The following is a 19,773-nucleotide window of genomic DNA, read 5'->3' on the forward strand; positions in this document are numbered from 1 at the left end:
GGGACAATTTCCTCAGATGCATTGATGCATGAAATACCATGAAATACCACAAAATTGTCCATATAAGACTGATATGCAATGAATTCAGCAGTTATAGTTATAGTCACATCTAGGAAGCGACCATTGACCTCACCTCCTGAAGCCAGCAGCGTCCTCGCCTGTCTCCACCTCCTTGGACCGGACCATCTTGGCGCTGACCGCCTTGATGCGGTTGTCCAGGTAGGACTTGAGCGGGTCCAGCTCCATGCGGTCCAGCTTGTTGTCGATGTCCAGCTTGAGCTCGCTGACCGCCGAGTCCCAGGCCACTTTCTGTAGGGATCAAAAGAAGCGTCCAGTTTAAGATTTTAATGACAGGTTAGAGTCAAGGTGATTTCCAATGCGCAACGCTACTAAATGGGGATTACAGTCAGTGGTGTTCTGCAACAACGCTAGTGAATAATGGGCTTCTTGTAACTTACGCCATCATGTATTACTAAAACACGCAATTTTTATTTCTTTTAGGTAAAAATGCTCTCATACAAATTGTATCAAAGCTCAAAACAGGGATTAGACTCACATGTCCAGTCATCTTGTCCATGACGTCGTTGAGGTTCTTGGACAGTTCGTCCACCGCTCCATCAAAGTGTGACCTGCTGACCTTGCTGTCCAAGGCGCGCTTGTCTGCTTTCTGTGTTGGGAATTGTACGAAGAAAGAAACATTGAGCATGTTCAGCGGCTTGCACATACTATGTGGTAAATTTGATAATGCATCAATGCAGGAAACACATAACCCTCTGCTTCCTATTTGTGGCATTGCTGATTCTAAACTTTATTATGAACGCAAGTCATTTTGTGTAAAGAATGACACAACATCACAAAACTGATTGATTTTTAGCCATGTTCCTGCAATTTGCTTGCAGCAATTAGTTATAAATCTAAGATTTCAATTGTGATTGAAATTTCTGGATATAAAAGCTTTAGAGAAACAAGCAAACAAGCAAAACATTCATTCTTCCTAATTTCTCTAAGTTTCTCTATGCCTTGTTAATAATAATATGGCAAATATTGCAACATCTACACAGTTGGTATTCTCCTGGAGTGAACGAGAGTTGTCATAGACAAAATATCTCACCACGTCAATCTCCATAATGACATGCTCCTTGTCGGCTTTGTTTTCTTGGAGGCGATCCACAAAGGTGTACAGTGCCTGGGGTAAGAATGGGGGGGGGGGGCGGTCATCAAAGCGTCATTTTAGGACACCAAATATTGTCACACTCAACAGTGCTTTTTTCAACTTCATTCAATCACATACACACACACACACAAACACTCTTACACACACACAAACTATACTCAGTCATGACAGTATTCAGAACAAATGCAGTAATGCATGAGAGCGACAACTTTTTTTTCTTCCAATTGTACAGTCCTGCACAGTGCAATTCTGATATTCATTGCCATCTGTTTTGGTAGTGTTGTTGTCTGCAAACAGTGCATGTGTGCGCAACCATCGGCGATTTGTATTTTACAAAAGATATACATGGTGGAGTGTACTGTCCAATATCAATTCTTTGTGTAAATCATATAAACCCTACAAATATAGCCCAGGTGAAACTTTTTTTTTTTCAATTTATTGTGCAATATGGATTTGACAAGGCTACACCTTGTACAGTGGGAATCATTCCATGAATTTCAGTTGGGTAATGTACTTTCTAAACAGTAACAGTTTTCATACTTGTACATAAAAAGAACAGGAATCTAAAGACATCTTGATTATTGTTAAATGTATCATATTTTGGTCCAGTCAATGCAATGCAGTCTCTACTTCTCTAGATAATAATCACATAAAACTGACTCAGATTGATTTAAACTGATCTGATTTGACCATCACTCACATCAATGTGCTTCTGTTTGACGTTGTGCTCATCCACCAGGTGAACGTAAGATGAGTTGAGTTTGTCTATGTCAGCCTGGAGCTGGGCGATGGTGCTCTTCAATTTCTCCAGAGCATCCTGGTCCTGTATATAGATGCATAGCCCATCATTAGCTTCACTTTACATACCTTGGAAGGTGCTCACCATCATGTTAGCATACTCTTATACTACTTTTCATTTAATGATAATCGATCCATTTCTGAACGAACTGAGTTCAAAAATTCATCACATTTTATTTCTTTTGTAAACTTAGGGATGACATACAATCATTATCCAAGATTTTCAAATCTTTTATTCCTTCTCCACTCTCATGAATCTTACATGTTAACATATAGACATACATTGTACACCTGTCACTGGATCTAACTGCTTTACAGTTTATATGTGAGAGAAGTATATAATTTGGTAAATGACTGTTGGGAATGCTATGAGAACTAATGTGTGTCAAACACCGAAGCTGTTGCATTTTGATGCAGTGATGGGGATCTAAGATGGGGGTATATCGCTTACACGCCTGTATGTTACTCTTTCTACATAGGGGTAGGAAGTAAAAATGGCATGTGAAGATGATACTTCCATGGATATAAATAATGACACTATATATTCCTACTGTATATCAGCAAACTCATACAGCGAATGATGAATAATGTTACATAAAGAGCATACATTTCATTTGCTTGGCGAAAATCATGTAGCAAACTGACATGCTTTACAGATTGGGTGAATTAGGTTTTTGTTGTGTTTATTTCCTGCTTTCTGCCATCTTTTTTCTTCAGTGCAATTTAATGCATAAAAATGCACGTCAAAAGTAGAAATAACACATTAATTGCTAATCACGTCCAAATAATTTTGTAATTGAAGATCCACAGCTAGATCAGAAAATCCGCAAATTAGAGCTCCTTTGAAGAAATGATAAAAAGGTAAAAATGAAATATAGCCTTTCAATACAACAAATATTGTAAATGAAACTGAATAGTGCAGGACAGGATCAACCTTTCCCCTATAATACATGGGTAGATATGTTTGCTGCATGATCTCAGCTGCATGTTAATTAATACTAAGTATTTATATTTACGATCATCTTCTTTAAAAGAAAAGGGAAATGAATATATAGATTTTTCAATATGGCACAGGCACATGGAACTTCTAGCTAAATAATACAAAATTTGATGAATGTATAAAAATGCATGATCTGTATTTTCTATCCAAGTTGCAAAAATCAGGGGGAAAAAAAGGCAATAAAGTAATGCATGCTGGGAAGGATAAGAACAACATAACATTATAAATGTAAAAACACTGCCATCAAATATTCACACGCATCTTAAATTAACTTCTATCTTGAAGCTTTAAACACACGTAAGACCCCGAAACAACAAAAATAAAAAGTAAGAAAACTGTGAAAAAGAAGTACATGTATGCACACAAAAAAAAATCAAAATCATGCGGTAATACTCTTCATGTAATTCATAAAACTCAGTATTCACACACTATGGAAAAGAAATGTTGCATGCAAAAAGAGCTACATGCAAAAAATAAAAAGAAAAACATTGTCAATTCATTTGGTTTACTGAATGCGGCTGTTTCTACCAGATGAGCAAGCGCAGAAATAAATTCAGCAATTAAAAGAAAGTGTTTCATGCATATCATTGAACTGAAAAGTGAACAGTCTTGCTAGAGAGGGGTTCAAAAGAAGAAACCCCCAAGCATCACTCGTACCACTGATGGTGCCAGGACCACCTGTTCTTCCACGACTTTGCCAACCCTGGGAACTGATTTAACTTTGGCGAGGTTGGAGCTGATCATGGCCCGCAACTCCTGCAGCTTATCCCTTAGGCTCTTGTCCAGGCTGCTGATCCTATCCCCCACATGACCCAATTCAACCTGGACATTTCCAGACAGCGCCTGGAGGCTGGTCTGGAGTCTATGCTCGAGCTCTGCCAACAACTACAAGGAGGTGTTTTGCGTCACGATGGTATTTTTTTTTCCCCATCCAAATTGAGATTATTTTAGATCATTTTTTAAAAGGAAAGAATGATTTTAAATTAAATGGAAACAGGGACACAAGACCAATTGTATGGGGAAATGACTGACAGGAATGTGTACATGATATATTGAAAGTGATTTATAACCCATATTAGTCAGTGTTTGTTATTATTACACATAGCGAGGCACATTTGGACGTATATGTGAAAAAGAGGATGTTAAAGTATGACGATGGGGATATTTGGTTAATGGGGTTATTGCAAGAAAATGTCATTAGTGACATGTTGGATCAGATTATCAGTTCACATAATAAGTGGAGGATGGAAGAAAACAGGAAAATAAGGATGAGAGAGGGAGAGAGAAGAGAAGGAAATGAATGCCAGTAATGAATGTCATCTTTAACATGAGCAGCACATGTGTTGTACAATGTCTGCATACACAGGCAATATGACAGGTTTCTGTTTTCATAATGCATAGGATACATGATACAAGATTGATGGTGTAAGAAAAAAAACTACCAGGTATGTATAAAATATGCATTCAAAAGACAGTGTCATGACTTGATGAAGCATCCCTTCACATCTACTCAATGAAGTATTCGCCTCACCTGGCTACGGGGGAATTTGAAATATATACGACGCATCAATCACAGAGTCATGTCACCATAGTGATATCACTCTCGCGATTATAGAGCTAGGAAAATTTCTGTACTATGCCGGATCTTGCAGCATGACATAAGTACCTTACAGAATGCGCTGCACACAATCTCTCTCAGTCTATGACAAATGAGCTATCTTTATTTCCACATTCAAGAATTTGAGAGACTATCTAAAAAAAACCCTCACCATTGTTTTGGTGACCATTATTCATTTTCAGAAGAATTGGCTGGATTCATTCTGAGGAGGTACATTATAACTATTTCTTACATAAGGTTACAACTATCAATCATGCAAACTTGCAGAATGACAACATAATTACAAACATCATCCACCTATCAGTTGCATTCCAGATTACAAACACAGATGTGATCACACATGACAACTACAAGAATTGCTGCCTGCAAAACAAATAGCGTATGTCAGCAAGTTCAATTGTAAAAGTTGAAGTGTTGAGGCCTTGTTACAGTTCTGTCTGCATACATGCATATTCTTTTCAAATCATTGTTTACATAGAAGCATAAATATATTCACTTTCTTTTTTTCCAGTGAATTCCACTAACTACTGTAGTTGTATACTTGAGCTAAACATAACAGCAAAGTCTGTGAAATGTACACTACTGCAGAATGGCAAGGTGCAAGCTTTGAAAGTCACTAAACCTCTTAAAACAATCTTTACTTCATGTTCATGTTATATTTGATTTGTACAACCTCATATTATGTATTTGGGAAAAATCTAATCATGCTGACTTTTCAATCCACTATGATGTACACTACATAATATGTGCATGCTGTTTCTATCTATATAAGATGTGAAACTAGTCATGAGCTCAAATACATTGTATTTACATGTAGCTTTCAACTACTAATTCACATGATGATTAAAAACACAAACAAGTGGAATACAATGATGAATATGGATACAATGGTGCAAGTAAAGGATATATGATGCTCATGATAGTAACAAGATGACAATATACCTGGAAAATATTCTATTTGTATACCAGTTGTAGTTAAATCTTGTAAACACAACGTACCACATTATACTGCTGGTTTATATTTTGGGTAAATAGTATGTCACGTAACTACAAGATTGAATTTTGCCTACCATGTACCTCTATTTCAAACAAATAAACAAATGATATCTACAATAACAATCATGTTGGCATTGATCCTGATAATTGCACTCTTACAATAAATCACAAAACAGACGAACATTCATTCAAGTTATCAAATTTGGTTAAACTTAAAACCTTGCTAATGTACAACAATCACAAGGAAAGAATTACAATCATCTCTTGGTTTGTTTATGAGTTATCTCTGTAAGTAAAACATTATGAGTAAAAAGATCTACAATGGCAGCATTGACCTCTCTGTCTGCTTTCTAATAGCGACACATTAAGACATCATGATAAAAGATTTCATTAAATCCCTTTTGATGTCTTCTACACTAACCCTTGCATCAATCCCTTCTTCCCGTCTCTCTTCTTTCACTTCCGTCACCGCCACCCCTGGCACCTCCCCCACCATGGGCTCCACGGCGCCAATCTGCGAGACGTCTTTGGCGAGGGCATCCTGCGCCTCGGCCAGGTCGGCCAAGGCTTGCTCCAGGTCGCGACGCAAGGCTTCCAGGTCGGCCAGGGTTGCTGGACACGTCTCACGCTGTTCCATCATTTTCTGCTCTAACTCTTCGAGCTAAAGTCATTTGGCATAGAATCACAAATACATGTACAAAGTGCACTCCCATTATAATCAAACCCTCAGGACCAGCAGTTTTCTTTCGTTATATTATTGAAATTTTGCCAGATTTGCAGAAGAACAGCTTTGCTGAAGCAAATTGCCGTGATTAAATAAAATAAACTGAACTGAAATAAACTGCTATAGCCAAACAGTAAAGTATATAAAGACATACGGTTGTATATTGTATATGGCATAGTCTAATTTTTTGTGAATTGGGACTTCCCGGCAATTTCACAAGTGGTTAAATTCGCAATCGTAGAGTACTGTACTGAAGAGAGAAATAGATACGTGTGCGTCACATTCATACCAGATCAGAGTCATTATTTTGGCATGTCTTTAATTTCATAAACAGCACCTGACTCGCAAAATTCACGAAAATAAAAGCCTCATGAAATATTCTGCGTATAAAGTAAATGATGATTTTGAGACCTGAACATTACTTTGCTGTAACAAGAATTGTAGTATGTACACTATGTAACTATTTTCATGATAAGGGGAGTGCACTGTATCTGCTGTATGAACTCAGTGCCCTTTTTTCTCATGAAGGGTTTCAGAGAATGGAGGTCTGTTGTAGGTACATGGTGGGTGGGTTGATGACGGAAAGGAGGTATGTTTCCATGGTGATGATGGCCAACCCTCGCTGCCTCCGTCCACAGCTAATCAGATTATGGGATTACATGTAGCTGGCTAATTACTGATGTTTGCTTTCATTGACATTTCCACAAAACAACATAATGTAACAAATGTAATTTTAATAAGTATACACAAGTGTGCAGTTCCTACATTCCCAACTGTCTCATTAGTATGGACATGGAAAGATGTTCACAGAAATGCGGATAAAGTGACAGTATACAGTAATTGTTCAGCAGTGGTCATCCCTCTAAGACTTAAAGGACAAGTTCACCTTCATTAACATAAGGATTGAGAGAATGTAGTAATATCAGTAGAACACATCATTGAAAGTTTGAGGAAAATCGGACAATCCGTTCAAAAGTTATTAATTTTTGAATTTTTTTGTGCAGTCACCACTGGATAAGAAGACTACTGCAGTGTATGATGTCACATGCGTACAACAATATAAGGAACATATAAAGAGAATTTCATAAAATTTCATCTTTTGAAAAAAGTACACATTCCCTTGACTCATTACTGACATATGTTATGGGTAATATTATTCCCATTGCCTTTAGAAAGAAGCAAGTCAAGTGCTCTTTTATTATGCGAAAAAAGTGAAAATATGTTGAATTTTCTTTACATTTTCTTTATACTGTTGTACTCATATGTGACCCGCGACAACGGTTTCAGGCAAAAGTCGCAATAACAAATTTCCTCCTAGGCGGGTTACAAAGATCTTTACCATTATTTTTGTCGATTTGGGTTTTTTGCAGAAATCGAATCTTTGATATGTTTTCTACATCTACACTAAATTTCGTAGCATAAGACTACGTTTTTTCTATCGAAAATGGAATTTTAAGCACCCTATGTTGGATCGCACTCGTCAGTTTCGAGCTTCTTTCGAACGCCGCGCCAATATCCCCAGCGTTGCTACGGCGCAAGGTCTCGCATGCGATTGGCTGGTGCGTCGCACACATTTACATAATTCGGCTTTCGGAGACACCAGTTGCAGCGTTTGGGGAATGTTTTGTCCACGCGTGCATGATTACATGCTCCTTTGTTCTTGCTATAGTGGTTTATACGCTGTAGTGCGTGCTCTTCGTTTGGCTTTCTATCCAAACTATTCTACCGCAATGTTCGACAACGGAAGTGAAACAAATATCATGTACGTAGCACAACATAATCGTGTGAAAAGAAACAAAAAACAATAGTCTACTTGTACATGTAGTAAAAATTATGACAGCAGACTGACTCAAGGGAGGGTAGATGAGAGGAAAGGAGAGGTGACATGAAACCAGTTATATTCAAATACTACACATCAAGATCGCACCAAACTAACAAGTGTGTGTTTGTTTGTTAGTTTTAATATAATTAACACCACCGAACAAGGCAACATATGCACGGCTTGTAAAAGCAAAACAAACAGGAAGCGTGACATTTGCCAGCACTGGCATTTTTCTGCCTTCAAAAGGGTCGGCAATGATAAAGTCAAATCAACAACAATGAAAACGCGATTTGTAAATGTGTGGATTCGCCACCCGCTCCTGTTACATGCACATGGTCGTGGCGTGTGGATGCCATTGCGTAATGCGTGCACCATACACGTGTACACCATACGTGCAATAATCTTATCCGCCATCTTGAAAGACGTAATGGTAAAACAAACCCGAGCGAACCGTGTTGTTTTTCGGCTCCATACGCTGAGCTCCTAGGAAGGGTGCCCGGGAAATTTGACTCTCTCAGTGAGCCAATCAGAAGGCGATGTGGTTGCTAGAGGCGGAGCTTAACATCGATTGGCATCATCGTACGGATGGGTGATTCTCACCTCGCATCGCCGCTCGGACATTGTCTTCGAGAAAGAGGTGAATCTTCAAAGCCCATTTTCTCGCAATTTTGTCTGGCTAACAACTTAAAAAGTGCATTTTATTTCGCGTTCCATGCCCACTTATGGCGCCGAAGAATGCAAGTGTTTTATATCAATGCAAAGCTTAGGAAATGGGCAATGTGATTCAGTGAAAAAATGAATTTTCAAAATGCCCGACTTTTGCCTGAAACCGTTGTCGCCGGTCACTTATGTGACCCGCTACAACAAAATGATCCTAAAGTCGGGGGAGGTCGATTATTTGAAAATTGCATGATATAACCCCCTAATCTTTCTGCTTTAAATTGATATATAACACATTTTATAAAAATAATCGGCTGCGGAGATATCGATGTTTAAAAGAGAGCATGTCGAGACGTCTGGAAAATCACTGTTTCGAGAAAAGCGCCCTAAAAGTCTTCCTTTCGACGCAATCGCGATCAAGGGACATGCAAGTCAGTTCTCACCACTGGACAATAGAAGGTAAGCCCTAGCAACCCCCGAAGAGTTCATTCAAGCACATCAGCGTCGGTGGTCTCCTCACCGACCAATCAGTGACCAGGATGTGAGAAGTGGCTGAGCATAGCGCACCCCGCCCGCACGCACCAGTCGACTGGGCAGTGTGCGAGCTTCACGCTTCGGTTAGCAGCAATCAGCAAACTGACCAATGAGATGACTCTGGTCGTTGTTAGGGGCGGAACCTATCTGTGGCGCTCAATCCAAATTTTCGAACCCGGTTTCTGCTTCGTTGAAACGCCAAAAAACATGGCTCAGAAAAACGCTATTTTTTGGTCTTTCCTTTGATCATTTTGCTTCAAAATTTCGACAGATGATAGAAGACATGTTAGACTCCAATAATATATCAAAATCAGAAAATCGTAAGTTTTGACAAATTTTAATGCTCTGACTTCAAACTCGATTTTCACGGCTTCGACCGTGCGCGACTTTAGGACCTTTTTGTTGTAGCGGGTCACATATGACATCACGAGCCTTAGTAATCTCCTCATCCAGCGGTTCCAACACAAAAATTTTAAAAATTCATAACTTTTGCATCGATTGTCCAATTTTCCTCAAACTTTCACTGATGTGTTCTACTAATACAGTCAGACCGCAACACCTTGAAAAGCCTTCTCATTTATCGTACGCGTATGCATAGACCTTGCCGACATGAATACGTAATGAGCTGGAAGACCATATTTTTAGAGTCCCTGTAAATCTAAACGACATTACCGATCTTCCTGAATAATACATCGATAACTAGAAATGTCGCTATGGCGACTGATGCCTCCGCCATAATGCATGATTCTCCCAATAGGTGTATAGTACAATGTCTTCACAATGTGTGATGACAGTTTCACATAAATGGCAAAATATTCAAATGACAGGTTTGTCAGAAATATCTTGAATGTTCACTTTCCTTGAACTGGGTTTGCTATAATTGTCTAAGAGGGCAGGTACACATATTTGGGGAATTGAGGATTTTTACTTGACTTCTGACCGTCCCTTTTATAAGTTTATGCACTGAGTAATTCTCAAGGTATGAAGAAAGAGTGTAAGTACATTACAAAATCGGTTGGTTTTTTTTTTGCATTTAAACCTGGCCTTTGACCCTTAACCTTTGACCTTCTGGCTGGAAATTTCCTAGAGAATCTCCATTAGGTAATACATGTATATATTAAGTTTTAAAACTAACAATGCAAGCATTGCATAATATACTAGTATATGGGGGAAATAGTAAAATTTTAAGGAGTTGACCTTGACCTTTGACCCCTTGACTATTGACCCATGACCCCTAAGTTCCCTAGATAATCCCTGCCAGTCAGTACATGCGTATGTACCAAGTTCCATGAAAATACATTGAACCATTTGCGAGAAAAGTGAAATTGTAACATTTTCACCTAACCTTTGACCTTTTGACCTTTGACCTTATGACATGAAACTCTCTCTGGAGAATCTTTACACAGTAGTACATGTCTACGCTAAGTTTTAAAAAAATATCTTTGGGCATTGCATAGATATGGGGAAAATAGCAACATTTTTAGCATTTGACCTTGACCTTTTGACCTTTGACCTCTTGCCAATGTCACTTAAATCTACTCAACTAATTGCCCCATCATACATCATCCTTGGACCAAGTCTGGTGAAAGCTGCTTCATCCAGTCTTGAGTTATCGCGCAAACAAATACAATTTCATGATTTGACCTTGACCTTTGATCATTGACCTTTGGCCGATTTCACCCAAAATCTAATCAAGTAATTGCCTCATCATACTTTATACTTGGACCAAGTTTGGTAAAATTCCAGTCAATATTACTCAAGTTATCGCGTAAACGAATGCGGACGGACGTACGTACAGACGTACGGACGTACGGACGTACGGACGTACAGACGTACGTACGGACGGACGGACGGAAGGACAACCCGAAAACATAATGCCTCCGGCACCACTTCGTGGCAGAGGCATAAAAAGCGGAAAAGTTGTACTTTGATGGCATTCGACTATTTGAAAGGTTGTGACATATAAAATATACTGAACAAGGACATTATAAAACATAAAATTTGCATATTTTTCATTCTTCTTAGGGGGTACATTAGAACAATTAAATAAACGTGGACCAAAATCGAAGAGGTATGAAATGAAAGAGGAAATATCATACTATGGAAATATGATGACTTCATGTGGACTGATTATTGGAACGGGTCAGGTGATCGAATAAACCATTGCGTTGTACAGTTAATTTTTGACGAGATTTCAGTTTGCCGCGAATACGCGTTTCTGATTGGTTAATTCCCTCTGAGTGGAGAGTTGAAACAGTTGGTCAGCGCGGAAGGACAGTAAACGTGTGCTGCACATACAGTAATACTCTGTGTGTAGATAAAAGTGTAGGACCCTATGAGTGTGTGTATGCGCGCGCACGATGTATGTATACGCGCTCGGGCTAAGATATCCACGTCAACAACAAGAACAACACTCCACTCTGATCGACAGCTCAACTTTGGCTTGGACTTTGCTTACTCAGCTAGCAGTAACTGTTGCATTTAATGAATGGCTCATCATTAATCAATAATAAAAGATCTAAAACTTATTGTGCACACATAGTTCTTTGGGGATCTCTGTTGTGAATTACAATAATTATTCCATCTAATTCCACTGTATACATCGCCGAGTAATTTAACTAATGATACCCTGAGAGCACATGATCATGCATGTCTCTCAAATTGCCACTTCACGATTTTCACTCGACGAGACTTTTTTATAGTTTTCTAAGCGAGAGACCAATTCAGTTCTTACTGTGCTATTATAACAAGAATCTCTAGAACGTTGGATATCAGTAATGAGTTGATTCAACTTTGGAACAGGTCGGGTGATCAATAAATAGAAAGCCTTGTCATAATTATGTTCTAGGATCGTTTTATAAAATGTCAGTACTACTAGGATGCGGTGATAAGAATAACGGTATCATAAGTTCATTTCACATGATATAAGCATTAAAAGGTCACAAATCATGTCAATTAGTCACGGAGAGTAGGTCTTCATGTCGTCAATACTGTAAAAGTGGATATTTTCGCGGGACTAATTTTTCGCGCTAGGCCGGGTCAGAAGAGTTTCGCGTGTTTTTAATTCCGCGGGATCAAGACATCACGCACAGAAACTTATGGCAAGCAAAAATATTCGCGTGTTTTTATTTTTGCGCTAGTTTCTGGTCGCGCGAAATGCGCGAAAATTTCAACACCGCGAAAATTTCCACTTTTACAGCGAATGAATAATAAATAAATAAATAATCTCGTAGACCATGCACTTTATCTCTGAATTATCTCGCAAAATCTCGGGTGTTGAGAAGGACATGCGCAAAAACCTGAGCGTATGATAAATTTTTGATTTGAGCTCATTAACAGCAGCGTTGTGGTCTGACTGAATATCGCTGCATTCTCTCAATCCTTATGTTTATGAAGGTGAACTTGTCCTTTAATGAGTACATGTGTACCTGGTTAAAGCATACTTTCTCACTCTTAAATACTGGAAGAATGTGTTTATCAGAGTTACAACTCTTATTTGGAGGAAACATGCATTACATTAATGGGTCATAATAAAAGCAAGGCATGTAATCAATACATTTCAGGTTTCTCAACATGACTTCAAAATAAAGTGAAGGAAAATCCTCACAAATCTGCATTATATTTCCACCTTTCTCTTGGAATGGATATGAATTTTCCTACAGACACAAGAAAACTTTTTTCAGAGATGACATGAAACTCCAATTACAGGAAAGAACTCATTTAAGAGTGTTACCCATCAAAATTTCATGTCCCTCCCCCTTTCTCTTCATTTCTGAAGAGAAATGTTAAAAAAAAAATGTTTATAACATTTATAAATGAAAAGATCACTGTGGGTGAGATGGCTGGAATGATGGACTCAGACACTGTAATTATTAAACTCATACTGACATTTGCATTGTACATACAATTTGTAACACAACATCGATTGATAACATGCACTGCACGTGATGACAATGCATTCTCCTGTACAAGTACACAATGCTGATTAGATACAATTAATGCACACTCGTCATAAGCGTGCTATCTATACTGTTCTTCTCATGATGGGTTTGATGAGATCCAGCATTGTTGGGCTTCAGCTCGAACTCATGAACTTTGCACAAGGGGTGAGGTTGTTGAAAGGAGAAATCCACACAAACACGGAAAGTGCCTAAGTGTTGGCAGGAGAAGGTAGCACGCAGCCGAGTGTTAAATTAATGACAGCATGAGCAAAGTAAAAGAGTGTTTGATTAATTCTATATCACAAGGGATGTATTCATGAGTAGCCGTCAATTCCATGTGGTAAAAGTCTGTCACTATGATTTCTGGTATGATATTCAAAAGGACTAGGAATTATTATTGTACATCACACGTGTGATTCCCCCCCCCAAAAAAAAAAAAAAAAAAAAGTCATACCATGGCTTACTGTACAAATGTCACAATGTTTTGAATTGATGCTAAGACCTGTCCATTAATAGAGGAGGGACTCTGCATGATTCTTTACAAAAAAAAAATAATAATAATAACAATAAATAGGATAAAGATATTCAAAAAACTATTGTTTCTGCCTCTACTTCCATTATAGTCCAGGCCCCTGAATGCATGATAATCTCTCAATGCATGAAATGCAAATTGCATATTGCAAGAGAATGATGTGCTGATACCTTGACCCAATCAGAAATTGCCATGTACAGTGTACATTTACGCTTGGGCACAGTTACAATTTTTTGGCTTTAGAAAAGCGCTCTACTGAAGCAGGGCTATAGAGCTACAACCCTAAAGTCACTGTTTTTAATGAAATGAATCGCCACACAATAGGGATAAGAAAATCAAGCTGCTGCAAGTAGATGGTTGCATTTTATGGCAGGTTACTTAGTACCAATCATTCTCAAGTTCTGCCGGCGATGGACTCTTACCTTTTCCCTGCTATCTCTTAAATGGTTGAGTCCTTCTTCTAACTCGGCCAGCTTGTTGGCCAGGTCTTCTGGAACATTCGTCTGCGATAGGAGGGCTTCTATCTCGGACATGTCAGCCTTTTTGGCCAGGAGTTCCTAGGGAGAACACAAAATGGGATTGTATGAAAATACATTCTCAACATACTTGCCAGTATGTGAAGATGAATATGTTTTATTTTCTTTTAATGTTTTCTTTTTGTCTTATTTTTTACTATCTTGTGCATATTTTTCAATGAATTCATGATCTTTCTGTACTATGTCTGCAATTCAGCCTGCGGGCTGCGATGGATATTGCTCCATAAAATACCTTTTGAATTCAATTCAATTCAATTCAATATCACTGTAGTATTGCCTACTGTGGTGCACTCTAGTGATTCAACCAACTGCACAAGGGCAGCAGCCATAGAATTGCTCATTACGAAAACAAATACAGTGTTTAATGGCAGAATAGATATGTGACAGCCCAAACTCGAACCTTTCCCACATGCATTGTGGATGAATTTCATGCATGTCATCTTCACAGCTGACAGACCATCACCCAATTCTGAGTAGGTTATCTGACAAAGACAACAAATCTTCAATTACAGGAACTAAATACCAAAATACATATGTCATGTATTTTGAGTGTCAGTTCTCATTGGTGCCGCCTTTGGTGATTTGATTATATAAAGAAATAAAACACACCCAAAGAAACAGGATGACAACACAAACAAATAGAGTACCAAAGTGTTACGTCACAACCATTCATCGCCACGGAAACTGGCTCTATGCAACCTCACTTTAATAGTCCGAATATCTTTGAAAACAACAATTGTTATTAAACTACGCTTGTACCTGGTTCCAAATCACCGCCCGAAGCCTTCTTGCGCAAGGACGTCTCGTTTGGAACCATAGCAGAAAGCTACTACAAAAGACTGTTACATCACTTCAGTACTCTATAAGAGTACATTGTGCCTACGATTCAGATGGCCTTTACAATTATTATGGCAGTGGAGTACAGTAATATTGTAATTAGTTGACCTACCTCCAGACCATTGACCCTGTCTTCTAGGATGTTGTGTCTCCCTGTCAGCTCTCCAAGCTCCTTCAGGATTCGCTGCAGCTCCTGGGTGGGCTGCTGTGTGGAGACCGACGACACGGCCGACCTTACAGACTTGCTGGAGACTGGACGGGATGGGGGCGGGGTGGGCGTCTGTCATGGCAAAGGGTAAAGGGGGAGGGGTTTGATACCTTGAACATACATGGTAATATGCTATTGTGTGAGAATATGAATGTTTTCTGGAAGGCATTGAAAATATGTCAAAAAACACAAGTTCACCTTATGAGAAAAACATGGTTTGTAATATAGTATTGACAAACACCCTACACTTCCTTCTATATAGTATTTCATTGCACTTGTACAGATGATATCTATCAAAAATTTTGTTGAAAAACATTTTGAACTCACCTGTTTTACAGAGATATAGTTTTACAAAGTATAGTTTATGTGCACGGTAATAAAAGCAATGATTAATAGACCTGTACATCAATAGAGATCATATTTTTGAAGTCATTGTCATCATCACAGAAAAAAGGAAATGTAGGTGGATATGATTGCAATGATAGTTGACAGATGAAAAAAAAAATCTCCATACTTTCATCTAATGTGTATGCAATCAATATGGGATACACATTCAGTGTATACATGTATCTAAATTTATGCAAAGGTTTTGCAAAATTAGAGATCACTCTGCAAGTGTAGTCCCCAAGAGCATTCCATGTGATGACTTCATGTACATGTACAGTATAAAGGTGGTGTTGCAAGAAAGTTGCAATTAATTGCAACTCCCCAAAACCTATTGCAAATTTGCAATCAATTGCAAGTTGCAATCAATTCTGTTACAGAAAGATGCAATTGATTGCAAATCAATTGCAACTTTGCAATAGATTCAGGGATAGTTACAAATTCTGCAGTCGATTTGCAATTGATTGCAACTCGACTTTCTTGCAACACCCCCTATTAAACTGCTGTTCAGGTATGATTCAAGAGAAGTCAGCACTACATCCCACTCAACCTGATTTAACAGTAAACTGATACAATGCCTCTGGATCTATTGGATGGCAATCTAGACCTCAACATTCCCTCATGATAACAACAAGTATCTTACGCTGTTTGTGGAGCTATAAAAAGCTTTAGGGAAACTGTCAATTCTAATCCACTTCAGGATCTACAAGTTACATGGACCTCGAATGTAAACATGGCACCAGAGATCAAGAGCTGTGGTAAGTTTTTACTGTTTACATTCTTACTCCTGAATCCACTCCTGTATTCATTTGATAATGCAGTATTTTGTTGTTTTTGTATTGCAATCCATGTTAAGGGATATGTCTGGAGGAGGGTTACATGAGGTGTTACCCCACACCACAGTTGATTTAATACTGCAATTCTGAGGGACAGTCACAGTATTTATAGTTCCACAGATTCAGAGTTCAAAGGGCACTTTTTGGTATCAATTTATTAACAGCTACAACTGTACGTTGTTTGGTTTGTCAGTCTGCATTCCTGACAGTTTCTGGACTTCAACTAGTTGCCATCCTTGGCTACTGCATGTGACATGTTACAAGGCTGAGAAAATGTGTGCATATCAACATCAAATACAATGTTAAGTATTATTGAAGTACTAAGGAAACAAAACACAGTCATGAACTTCAATAAAGCATCTTTTACTAATTGTTCAGCAAGGTGAAGTGAATAAATTGTGGTAGCAAACTAGGATATACTGCAGTATGTGAGCTCACACAGAGTACTACTCCAACCGGGTAAAGATGCCACAGATCACATACAAACAATCACTATGATATGATTAATGTATTCCATTAGAAAATAATAAGCTTTTACTACATCCATAGAATTATTAGCTACATAAGATATGAGTACTTACTGTTGTCTGTGCTGAAGCATGTGTTGTAGGCATAGTCTGCATACGGGTATTCTGAAGAAAAGAATAAAATTTTAAGACGTGAAAGACTTGTCAATTTCTAAGTTTGTATTTACAAAGTAAATCTGGCTTGATAGAAAAAAAAGAAGAAAAGATCCCTTACATTTACTGTGAGATACATGAACTCTAGCTCCTAATAAAACTACTTAAAACTACTTAATTTACGTGATCACAGCAAACATAGCTGTTGCTTAAAAAGCCATTACCATAACAGCTGAAATTTGTATAAGTTTCCATTGAAATGTTCCACACAAAAGAGGTCTGTTCTACACTGTGAACATCACCAGTGATGGAACATTTAAAATCTTAATTAGATTAAGAGAATTAGGGAGGGGGAATGTAAGAGTAATGGCATGGAAGGTAAACTGTAACTCTGCCATGTGAACTTAATCTCTGACTGATGCTTCTGATGCTGATATAGGCCTACTGTATTTTAGATGAAGTTACGGTATGATGTATTGAGAAGTACAAATGTAGCTAGTCCTTCTACAGAAAGAGAAGCCATACAATATGATATGCTATTTTTGTGTGTTTTTTATTCTTTGAAGTCATCCAAAAAAGGTTATTACAGTACTACCAATTTATATACAACGACCTTCTTTGCATTTAAAGCACCTCTCCAATCAGTACTCTTTCCCTGTAATCACAACAACAGTTTGAGTGAGGAGACAAATATCCCGGCTCCTGTCAGTAGCTGCTCATATAAATACCGTTACAAGGAAAAAACAAATCGAAAGATTTCCATATTTAGATCAATTTTAATGAACCATTTCCATTCACTGACACAAAAAGTGCGCCTCCCGGTCAGAGTTTGATGCACTTTCAATTTCCTCTTTGGTATTAAACGCATTTGTCATCTCACACACTCACATCTACAATTGGAGCCGTCTGCATGCTGGAGTCATTGTAGTCGATGGGTTCCTTGTACGCTCCCTTGAGGGCATCCTCAAAGGCCGGCCAGGTGACAATGGAATCCACGTCGGGCAGAGAGGCCAGCTGGTTCCGTAGGGCATCCTAGTGCAAAAGAAGAGAAGTTTTAAACACCTTTATCATCCAAAGAGGAAACAAGCAAGGCACCTGTACTTGAATATAAAAATAATCATGATTATCTAGTTTTAAGAGTTTGAAAGGTATTGAGATGAAGGAAATTATGACTAGAAGTGGAAAGTCTTTTGTGATGCAAGCAAGAAGCATCATATCATGTCTCCATGGAGACATCGTCCTTCCTTTGGGGTCAATGTACTCTACAAAGTGCATTTGATGAGAGGAACTTAAATGATTACAGAACTGGTGGCAGCCTTATACATGTACACTGTACCTCTTTCACCTACAGCTAATTTCATCAAATTTCACCTGAGTGCACCTGGGTCTGGGTGAAGGGTGGAGATCTTATAGCATAAAGGGTCTTGCAGGTGAAATCCTGGGTAAAGTGCCGGTTCACTAAATTACGAAATTTTACCCATGAACAATCTCTGCTCTTAAAACTTCCAGAGGCTCCTACGAGCTCCCAGATGAAGTTCTAGAGTGAATAAAGACATCACAGTTAAAATCCTGGGTAAAAAACCCAATATTAACGTGAAAAGTCATGTTTTGTTTCTGGTCATAAAAATACTTTACGCTTTTTTTATTTTTTGAAACACTGGAAGCACAAGGCCAAAATACCAATAACTTCCAGCATGCAGGAAATTCAAATTTCGGGCAAGAGCAATAAAATACGCTCTACATGTTTACCTACTTCTGCTGCTGAACCGCAGATGAGAGAAATTCACCCAGAAGCTCATTCACCAGTGTGAAAAAAAAAAACAACAAACATTTCTTCTGTGTTAATAGTTTTATTCCCCAGTAAATCTTGTGGGTGATCCCTTGAGTGCCTAGCATGAAAGGGGTAGTAAAGTTCTCTCTCAAAAGGAGTATGAAAGTCTCTATCAAGAGGCCTACAGTATATGTACACCCTACCTTGAGTAATGCCAATCTACTTTATTTATTTATTTATTTGTTTTGTTTCATTAGGGTAGTTCTGTCAGTGGCTGCAACCACTGTTTTTCCCAGAGACCCTACTTTGTCAGGAGTTTTAACAACAATGCATATGTGTACTCTGTATGAATCACTCTTTGACAAATGTAAAGCGAATATAACGAAGTTCACTTTGATCCTCACAGCACACACATGAATTTGTAATGATACATGTATGATCAGAAGAGGAATAGGCAAGTAAACTCTTGATGGGTCTTCCTAGATTCATGCTTTTTTTTAAAAACCCAAGTCATATCAGAAAAATAGATCATACATTATTTTGCAATAACGGATCTGTATAATGTACATTCGGGTATACCTTTGTACCAGGTACTACAACTTTCAATCATAAATAGGAAAGTAAGAAATATGCCTGGTTGTCTGCACACATATTGGTATGCCATCCAGATATGAGCAATTTAGAAGTGAAACGAAATAAAGCTTGAATAATCAATAGAATTTTATTTTTGAGGCTTAAGATTTAGGATGGGCTCTGGGTTTTTTTCAAAATATACAACAAAA

General features: G+C 38.2%; 1 protein-coding gene across 1 annotated transcript in view; it reads right to left on the reverse strand.

Moving 5' to 3' along the window:
* The window catches only part of LOC140231568 (uncharacterized), a 41,655-nt gene that overhangs the window by 11,809 nt on the left and 10,073 nt on the right, over positions 1 to 19,773 (reverse strand). The window contains exons 4-13 of the mRNA XM_072311707.1: positions 18,109 to 18,252; positions 17,182 to 17,232; positions 15,285 to 15,452; positions 14,222 to 14,356; positions 6,008 to 6,247; positions 3,630 to 3,857; positions 1,875 to 1,997; positions 1,112 to 1,186; positions 557 to 667; positions 134 to 309 (exon numbers count right to left, since the gene is read on the reverse strand). Of these exons, the coding sequence (XP_072167808.1) occupies positions 134 to 309; positions 557 to 667; positions 1,112 to 1,186; positions 1,875 to 1,997; positions 3,630 to 3,857; positions 6,008 to 6,247; positions 14,222 to 14,356; positions 15,285 to 15,452; positions 17,182 to 17,232; positions 18,109 to 18,252 (1,451 nt within the window). The remainder of the gene's footprint in view (positions 1 to 133; positions 310 to 556; positions 668 to 1,111; positions 1,187 to 1,874; positions 1,998 to 3,629; positions 3,858 to 6,007; positions 6,248 to 14,221; positions 14,357 to 15,284; positions 15,453 to 17,181; positions 17,233 to 18,108; positions 18,253 to 19,773) is intronic.

The sequence above is a fragment of the Diadema setosum genome, chromosome 8 (assembly GCF_964275005.1).
Source record: "Diadema setosum chromosome 8, eeDiaSeto1, whole genome shotgun sequence".
Classification (NCBI taxonomy): Eukaryota; Metazoa; Echinodermata; class Echinoidea; order Diadematoida; family Diadematidae; genus Diadema; species Diadema setosum.